The sequence below is a fragment of the Acanthisitta chloris genome, unplaced genomic scaffold (genome assembly GCF_000695815.1).
Source record: "Acanthisitta chloris isolate BGI_N310 unplaced genomic scaffold, ASM69581v1 scaffold35837, whole genome shotgun sequence".
Lineage (NCBI taxonomy): Eukaryota > Metazoa > Chordata > Aves > Passeriformes > Acanthisittidae > Acanthisitta > Acanthisitta chloris.
Genome location: NW_008681549.1, coordinates 1 through 9,512, shown reverse-complemented (window position 1 = coordinate 9,512; position 9,512 = coordinate 1). Strand labels below are relative to the sequence as shown.

Below are 9,512 nucleotides of genomic sequence, written 5' to 3'. Positions count from 1 at the left end.
GGAGATGGTTGGTGTTGCTGGAGAAGAACATGGCCAACACGAAGAACAGGTAATAGAGGGCCTGGGGTACCAGGCCACCCGGAAGAGGCTGTGGTCTGCCCCTGAGGCAGAGGCTCAAAAGCTATAGTGCAGTGGAAAATCTTAGTATTAAACAGTAAATCTTGAAAGGAAAAGACAGAACAGAGGCTGGACGGGAAAGTCTGGGAGAGAGACTGGGTGGTGGCAATGCACTTGACGTGGTGTGGCAGCTCCAGCAGTTACCCCTGCAGGCAGTGATCTCGCCCGTGACTGGAAGGCTGGGGACGAGATCCTGGGTTTCAGTTCAGTGTGTCCTCCAGCTCCTCCTTCTGCTTTTTCCTCTCTGCAAGCCACCGCTGGATCTTCTCCTTTAGCTCCGTGTTTGGTCTGATCTGGTCCATGGTGAGGGGGCTCCGGTTGAAAGGGTCTGTCTGATCGCTGAAAGACAAAGCATTGAGGGGGTTATTGGGACAGTCCTGGCACTAGCAGTAAAAGAGGGAGCCAGCCCAGGAAGACTGGCTGGATAAGTGAAATACATCCCCCGAAGCATCCAGGTACCTGAGGAGGTGTCGGGCTATGGTCGAGCGGTCCACGGTGACGCGGGAGGAGGGCAGGATCACAGGGTCTGACATCAGGGTGCTCATGATGGGATCCAGGAATTCATCACAGGCGTCTGCGTACGTCTCCTCTTCCTGTTGCTGCCGGTCTGCAAGAGACTGGGGAGCACACATGGCTCTGAGGGACTGTCTCCCAGCTCTTTAAAAGACAGGAAGCATTCACAGGTCTGTGTTGGCAGGGAGCCCTCCCAGCTGCCCCATCTTGACTCCCAGATGAAGCCCCACTCCCAGAAATCCAGCCCCACAGCAAAGACACAGAGGGAAAAGGACACAGGCAACTAGGTCCATCTCTTTGCGTGTTAAATTCCCTCCAGTGCTCACCTTGATCCTCTCAGCCAGGTTACTGAACGACACGATCATGTTGCCAGGCTTGTTGATTTTCTTCAGGACGCGCACGGTCTGGGCAAACAGTGTCGGTGAGTAGGAGCGACCGTCCTTGGGGACTGTGGCACAGAAGTTCTCCTCATCCCTGCACCATGGGTTACGGGAGAGAAAAGGTTTCAGAACCCACATTTATTGGGCTGCAAAACACAGTCCCCACAGCAGCCACACTCCCACAGAAAATAACTCAAAGCTAGAGGAAAGCCTGACTGTAACTAAGCATTTCTCCCACAGTATCCCCAGGATGGCTCCTGCCATCCTCACTGCCCTCGTCACCTACCCGAGGTTTAGGTAGATGGTGCAGATATCAGACACAAGCTGCTGCGGCTTGAAGTCAAACTCACTGAAATCCTTCACTTTCAAAGCTCCCATTTTAGGCCCAACCAGGTGTTGTAGGAAGTAGTTGAGCATGGAGATGATGCGCTCAGCAAGGAAAGGATGCACAAACAGAGATTTGATTTCTGGAAAGGAAAACAGCAGTTCCCTGAGCTGCACAGCAACCCCCATCCCACTCCGACCAGCCTGAAACCAAGTTCCTGCCTGCCCACACCCTGGCAGGGCCCTTCTCCTGGTCCTGGCAGGCCGGAGGGGCAGGGCTGCTTTCCCGACCCGAGGTCAGGAAGGCCAGAGTGCCAATGGTTTCGTTGGACATGATGTTGTGGAAACGCGCCAGCTGACCAAACATCTGCAGGCTGGACTCCTTTTCCCGCCGAGCCTCCTGGGACAGGCTGTCCCACTCCCCTCGGTCCTTCTCGATCTGCTGAACTTTGATCTTGCTGAGGTACTGCGAGACAGAACACCCAGAAGGTTGGTTGGACAGCAAAGCCAAGGAGCTCCATCAACACTCAAAACCAGATGGGCAACATGCACATCACCTATCTTATCTGCCTCCAGGCAATCAGTTCTCTGGCAGGTAAAAGCTCCCCTAAAAAAGCCCTATCAGCAACAGCAGCTCTGAAAGACAGTTATCACACACCAGGGACATGAGGTCACCTGGCACTGCCTTGTAATCCCAAAGGAGAACTCCCTGGTGACAAAAGGCCTTTGTTAGGATAAAACACCTGCAGAAAGGCTGAAGAGATTTGAGAATCAAACCGCACAGAGGTTGTTTAAAGCCTGAGTGCTTGCAGATTAACAACAGGCAGATTTCCTCACAACTCCCCCTGTGTGCTTCCTGCTGGATCTAGAAAAAGCCCTTTTGCTCCTCTTGGTTCTGAGCCCAAAGGGAGGGAAGGGTGACCCAGAGGCAGGGTCCCAGACCCCCCTTCCTCCTACCTTCACCCCTTCTCCCAGGGCATTGGTCACCCCAGCCTGGAATTGCTTCCTGTAAGTATTTACTGCCCAGATTCACTGGCAGGACAGGGGAAGCTGACCCTGTTCTGGAGGTATTGCACTCAGCCGTATCCAGAGGAGCGAGAACTTTTTTAGTGATGCCAGCAGCATGTGAGCTCAGCTCTACCTGTATGGCTTCATCCAACAGGAAAATGGCATCATTCATGAGCAGGTTAAGGAAGCGCAAGAAGAGAGGAGGGTTCATTGCCTCCAGGTTCTCTGAGGCATAATCAGCCAGAGCCTGCAGGGAATGGGAGAATAGTGAATGCTGCGTGTGCCCATGGCAGGGCACAGACCTGTGTGCCCCATACAGAGCTGCACACACACACACACACACACACACACCCCCCCTGGCACTCACATGCACCTTCTGCCTCACCTTTATGCTCTCCCGGTAGGAATCGGTGCCCCACATGTACCTCAGGATAGGATACATGGGACGGCGGTAGTTAAACTTCTGTTCAAACTGGTGTGGGTCACCTGGGCACAAGCCAAAGAGCATTGCAAGTGGATGTTCCCCTGCAGGTGTTACAACAAGGCACACAGCTCCTCCCCTCCCACGCTTACCCGTGAACTCGATGTCCACAAAGACCTTGATGAGTGCCTCGGCCAGGTGTGCGGCGTGTTGGTAGGAGCAGAACACCCGCTTGCGATGGAACACGCTCGAGACGAGCGGGTTCTGGGCCTGATCCAAGTGAGGCATCACAGCTTCCAACACTTCTGCCAGCTTGGCTCGCAGGTGAGGATTTTTCATCCTGCGAGAGGAAAGAAAAAGCTAGTACAGGATGGCCTGAGGGCCAGGGTGCAGAGCTGAGCCATTCAGGACTCACTCCAGGAGCTGTGCCCATCCGTGCTGAGTGCTGCCTGCTGCAGACCATCTGCAAATCCAACCCTGGGTCAGCGGCTCACTCACACGCACTCAATGGTGCAGTGAAACCTTGGGCAGAGGCCATGGGAACAGACAAGCTGCTGCCTCCACCCCTCCCACAGTACACACTGCTGCAGCCCTCACCTGCGCGTCAGCGGGAGCTCCCCAGCAAACCCCACCAGCCGTCCCAGAGGTTCTCCTACTGCCCTGGGCCTGCGTCCTATTTATCCCACAAGTCCAAGCACTTTGCCTGCTGTGCCTGCTGCCCAGCACCCAGCACTGAGGTGAGGGTGGGACTCCCTGCTGCACCTGTGGGGCAGACACCAAACCACCTGCCCTAGGTGACACCACAGGGCACTGTCAGGAAGGACTACAGCCTCCATCTCCCAGGGACAGTGGGAACAGCTGCCTACCAAGGGAAACCTCCACCTGCTCCTGTGGCTGGCAGGAGCTCATGTGAGTGTAAACAATCCAACAGCAGAAATGCAGATGTAGGGGGATGTCTTATCAGGAAGACTGACAGAACTACTCAGCTCTGCTGAGTGCCCAGCTCCCACAGCACCCATCACAGCGACACTCCCAACAGATCAATGCCAGGAGCTTCCTTTAACAAGCACAAAATGTAGCTGATGAGGCTCCTGCATCATACAACCAAACACGTACTTGAGCCTCAAATCCCATTTGCAATCTGCATGAAGCCCATGGTCTCCAGGCAGGGCTTTGTTCCCTTTGTGTCTCGTGTGGGCAGAATTCAGCTCTTCCAAAGACACCAACTCGCTCACGGCTGCACAAACTAAGCCTCAAGACATCTCTGCGATTTTCACTTGCTTCTTACCCCCAACCATTCTGCAGTGAGCACACAGGGCTGTGCCTACCTCTCCACATCACCCATGAAAACAGTAACAAAGTGAAGAATGTGCTCCAAGGAATCAGCAGAAGTCTCCAAGATGTCATCAGCAAAACGCCGCAGGAAAATGAAGAAGTCACCCAAGTTATCAGCAAAGAACTCTGCAAACAGAGACTGTAGGTGAGCTCCTCCCCAGACAGCTCACTCTGCCCTTTTCCAGCCTCCTGCCAGCTCTCCCCTCACCACCCTCTATTGGGCACACAGAGAGAACAGTAAATCAACATGGTATCTGGTGAAACGTTGCCACCTGGCCATGAGCGGGACCTTTAGAAGGTCAGCAGCCTCACTGCCCTAAGTATGGCCCCTCAAATGGCCCCAGATTTTAACGGGAATATTCTGCATGTCAGTTGCAGCACTGTGTCCTGTCCTGGACAGGGGTGTGCTTCCTTAGGCAGCTCTGTCAGTGCTCCTGGATGGCAGGTGGTGGCACAGACTACCAGCAGGACACCGAGCTTCACCTGGCACGTAGGCCAACGCGCTGTGCTCCACCTCCGGCAGCGGGAAGGTCAGCTCCAGCGGCTCCGTGCCCCGGTTCCCCACGGCCAGCTGCACCAGCAGCACTGCCATGGACACCTGCAGGTTCAGGCAGTTCTGCAGCATCTGTGGCTCCGTCATTGCCGTCTTGGTGGAGAGATAGATGGTCATGAGGCGCTCGAACTGCTCCCTGAGGCTGTCGGCAGCGGGGCTGGAGCTCTGCTGAGCTTCTCGCCACGCCACTTGCAGGCGGTGAAGGCTTTGGTTTATCTTTACCATCTGGTCGTGCAACCTGCCCGGGAGAGAAGGCAAGAAGGAGCTGAGGAGACAGACAGACAGACAGATAACCTGCCTCAGTAATGCATAAGCTGGTGAGAGACTGTTCTGTGCAGGCGAATTCAGACCATTTCCTGCAGGTACTCCTGGGGCTCTGGCAATGGGAAGCCTTGGAGAAAGGCTTGGCAGGGCCTGGGAGGATACCAGACCCTGTGAGGGATCACAGTGCCAGTGGAGTGGCCTGGGGACCCACTCTGCAGCACCAAGCCCCCTCGAGTCACCGAGGTCAGCGACCCAGCACAGCCCAGAGACACCTGCAAGCTGACACATTCAGTTTCCCAGCAACAAGCCACTTGCATAATAACTTTTCTGTCACTTTCTATATTTAGAGAATAAACCAGAAGGAGATGCTGCTTGGATCAGCTGTGGCCTCACAGTATCCAGGCAACGATTTGCAGAGGGAAGCTGAGCACAACAGTGAGTTCTGGTGTCCAGAAAATCCCTCCCTGGAAGCAGAGAGCTACCTCATGTTCCTGCTTCATGCACAGCCTGTTTCCGGGGTGGTTTGGGTCACTCACAGTGGGCAGGTGCTCTGCCCCCAGAATGCTTCCCAGTAGTGAAGGGAGATGCCAGCAGCCTGTGCTCCAAGGAGAGGGGGAATGGAGGGACCCACAGACACACAGCACTTGGCTGCTGGGTTTCTATAAATAATGTGGAGCCTAAGACAGACTGTGAGCACCAGCAAACAAAACTCTCTGCAGTCAGTCAGCCCAAGGCTTAGACATCAGTGATGTGGCACTGACTGGACACTGCATCCAGAGCATTTACAAAACATCTCCATGGCTGCACAGGGGTGGAAAACAGCCCCAGGGGATCTGGGAGCAGGTACCTGTGAAATCCCAAGTGCAGGGTGTACTGTGTGAGGACCAGGTTTTCCGTCACCAGATTGTAGCTGTTCACAAACTCTGGCTCTTGCTCGCTCAGAACAGGGATCAAACATGTTTCTTTCTCCAAACCTGAAAGGAGACACTCTGTGTCAGTCCCTACCCAATAGTGCTGGTGAGGAGAGGGCTCCAGAGAGCCCTGCTGAGAACATACACACATAACTCTCCCTTTACTGTCACCCATTGAGAGGGGGCCCCTGGCAGTGGTGTGGACCTGAGGAGATCCCTTTTCCCATTCCCTTGCTCCCCAAGGTCCGGGCGTACCTTTCATGTGTACGTTCTTACTCCTCCTCTCCTCCTCGTTCAGCTCCTTCAGAGCACAATACGTAGGGTTGAAGGTTAGCAGCCTCGGGGATTTGGGTTTGCAGAAGGGCTGGCACAGCTTCAGGAGGGCAGCCCCCAGGTTGAGGAAGAAGGCATCTGAGGCATACATCTGGAAGAAGATCTCTGGCATCTGGTTAGCCCAGATTTTGGTGCGGCCTGCGTTCGCATGGAGGCAGTTCCCCAGCCAGGAGAGAATCCTGTGCTTTGTCTCTGGAGACAACTGCAACAGGTTCTTCAGCATCTGGTAGATCTTCTCATGGAACTGGGCCATGAACTGTTACAGGGAACAGAACAAGTTTGAGAGAGCCCTCAGAGGTTGTTCTTCTGCCTTTCTGATTAAGGCTCTCAGAGCCCTCCTGGCCCCAGATTATGTCCTGCTTCTCAGGGCAGGGCTCTGGGAGCCCGGGACACCCCTAGGAATCACTGTCACACACAGGTGTTAGGAGGGGTCAGGTCCTGGGCCAGGCAGCAAAGAACAATTAGGGATGTCCTCAAAAGCACAGCCGAGAGCAATTTGTTCCCATGGTGAATAAACCCCATATTCTTTGCACATTTTTGGCAGCCTGAAGGAACACCTGAGTGGAGAAGTTCCTCAGTGACCACCTCTGTACCCCAGTTCACTCCTGTGTTTATATCCTGCTGATGTTTCACTCCTGACCTAATGGAACATTCCTACAGCTGTTCCTCTGGTGAAAATAATTAAATTCCCAACAAGAGAGAATGTTGCCTGTCACTTTCTCAGCTGGGGAGTCATTTAGTGTTTTAATTACAGGACAGGTACTGAATACCATTCCCTAGTGATTACAACACCTGAGTTTGATAATCTCCATGTATCACCTCAAGTTATGGTACTGGTGTCTGTCCACAAGTACACCCAACCTTCTTCCCAAAGCTCAGGCAATGACTTTGATAGAACACGAAGACTTGAGTTACAACCACCTGAGGCAGCAAGTTAAACTATTCCCATGTAGCAGCTGGAGAGTCCAAAGCACTTTTGGAATGTGCCTAGTCTCAATCCAGGCTATTCCAGAACCAGCGGTGGAATTCCAGCCCTTGAACCCTCAGGGAACAAGAGGCCTCTAAACACAGCAGGAAGCAGTACTGCCTTGCTTCACCCACCTGATGGATGTTGGATTCCTGCACTTTGATCTCCTGTGGGCTGGATCGTGATGGATTCAGGAAATAGCCATGGTTCTCCACCACACCAGGGGTCTTCAGCAAGCAGGAGATGTTTAAAACAGCACCAAGCAAAGTCTTCTGGTACATCTGCCCATTGCTGGGATCCTTGGGCTGGATGTAGCCTGCAAAAACCTAGGGAACACATCAGGACACGCTGACAGTTGTACAAAATTCCAGTAAAAAACCCTACAAACTGATGGGTTTGGGACAGGCTATGAGAAGAGACAAGAGGGGAAGGAGTCCACACACCAGGTGTTGTTACACCACAACACTGGTTTGGCCTCTGCAGAGCAGGTCCTGTAAATGTGCCCCTGCTTGGAGCTCCTTCTCAGGCCCAGGCACCCACCTTTGCTATGTCCTTCTGCTTTGTGAAGTAAAGGAGCACATCGAGGTATGTGTACAGCAGGATCTGGCAGAGGTCCAGGTCCTTGATTCTTCCCAACAGGATGTCAAACACAGGAACCATGACCTCCCCGAATGTCCGCACCTCCTCGTCCATTGTTAAGGCTTCTATGACCTCCTCGAGGAACTCAGTCATGTCTTCAAACTCTGGCAAGGGAAGCAAGGCTGTTACTCATGACACTCCAACAGCCAAAGCCCAGTACATGCCAAGACCCAGACACAGCCCCTTGAGCAGCGAGGGGAGCCAGCGCTCCACCAGCTCCACGGGCCCTGCAGAGCTGAGCCCGGGGCACAGCACAGATGCACTTACGTGCCCCTCTCAGTGTCTCCAGCATCAGGTCCACCAGCTGCTCGTAGACGTTCTGGTTGACGTAGATCTCCGGGGTGAGCAGGACGGTGCGGGTGTTGGACACGGTCAGGTTGCGGCAGCGCACGGCAAAGGGCAGCAGGTTCTCCGGGACCTTGGTTATCTGTGCAGAAGAGTGAGGCAGAGCTGGGGCCCTGCCCTGTGCTCCTGGCCCCTCACACTGCCCCAGAGCACACAGCTGCCCTCATCCCAGGGGAAGCCCTGCCCACCTCTTCCCGTGCCCGGCGGAAGCAGGCGTAGAGGTAGCGCAGGATCTGCCTCTCGCCGGCGTCGCGGTCGGCCGAGAGGTTCTGGGTGCTCACAGAGGTCATGTGGATCAGGTGGCTCCCTGGCTCGGGCAGCAGCAGGCGGGTGAACAGGGCCTGGGCACGAGCAGAGACAACGCAGAGTGACACGGCCCGGCACAGAGCCCACCCCTCAGGAGGGGAGGCCCCACACCGCCAGGCTGAGTCCTGGGGGGAACAGCCCTCTCCAGCCTTTGGTATGTGACACAGTGCTGGACTGAGGACCCTCAGGCCTTCTCCTAGCCTAAGCAAACCCTCCAGAACCTTATGGAGCAGCAGGAGCTCCAAGAGGAACCACTTCCACTGAAATGCCCCCTAGGAATGACTGATGCGGCTGCAGAGGGAGCTGAGTGCGTGCGTGAATGCTGATCACTGACTTTGGTTCGTTTTCTGTTCCCCTCCCCATCCCAGGGACCTGCAGAGCAGCAAACTCCTGCAGCCCTGCAGGAGGAAGAGCTGAATTCCACCTTTCTCAGTCTTGGACCCCACAACTCCCAGGGACACTTCCAGCAAAGCTGATAGCAGCTCCCTGCCAGGCTCGGGACAAGGGTTTGGGATGCTTCACATGCACATTGTGAGGAAACAAACGCAGTTCCTGTGGTCAGAGCTCACAGCAGGCCCGAGGCCAGGGCACACCTGTTCCACGTTGTCCATGTCCAGCCAGTCCTGGTCGTCCAGGTCTGCAGCCATTTCCTCCAGGTAGACGCAGCGTGCTGGGATACCATTCCCACTCTTCATGCTGGGATCGCCTGGGAAGGGCAGAGGGGCCTGTTTCACCCACAGGGACAGGAACGCAGCAGCAGCAGCAGCAGGACCCGCCCCGGGCAGCCCAGGAGTGTGTGACCCCAGCCCTGCGCTCCCCCCGGCACTGCCCCGGAGGGCCCAGGCTCACTGTTGTCCAGGGTGATGAGGAAGATCCTCTGGATCATGTGGTTGATGTTGAGCTGCTCACAGAGCTCCCGCTGAGACCGGAACGAGCGGCTGATCTCAGCCACCGAGTAGTCACAGTCGTCCAGGCTCTCGGAGATACTATTATCAGAGTCATCCTGGCTGATGGACGTTTCATCGCCTGCACGACAGAGCACTCCGCGCTGCAGGGACAGCCCCTGCCCGAGGGGACAGCCCCGGCCCGGCCCCAG

At 55.1% G+C, this 9,512-nt stretch overlaps 1 protein-coding gene across 1 annotated transcript; it reads right to left on the bottom strand.

The window, feature by feature from the left end:
- Positions 1 to 305: 305 nt before the first annotated feature.
- Positions 306 to 9,442, bottom strand: UBE4A (ubiquitination factor E4A; the record flags this gene model as incomplete). The annotated part of the gene is made up of 18 exons (XM_009078146.1): positions 306 to 456; positions 577 to 734; positions 957 to 1,104; positions 1,297 to 1,477; positions 1,626 to 1,800; positions 2,476 to 2,589; positions 2,728 to 2,828; positions 2,916 to 3,103; positions 4,092 to 4,224; positions 4,582 to 4,889; positions 5,763 to 5,889; positions 6,082 to 6,415; positions 7,261 to 7,452; positions 7,667 to 7,869; positions 8,033 to 8,192; positions 8,299 to 8,451; positions 9,010 to 9,122; positions 9,266 to 9,442. Coding segments are annotated over 18 exons (3,104 nt in total), but the record flags the coding sequence as incomplete, so codon positions are not given.
- Between the last annotated feature and the right edge of the window lie 70 nt (positions 9,443 to 9,512).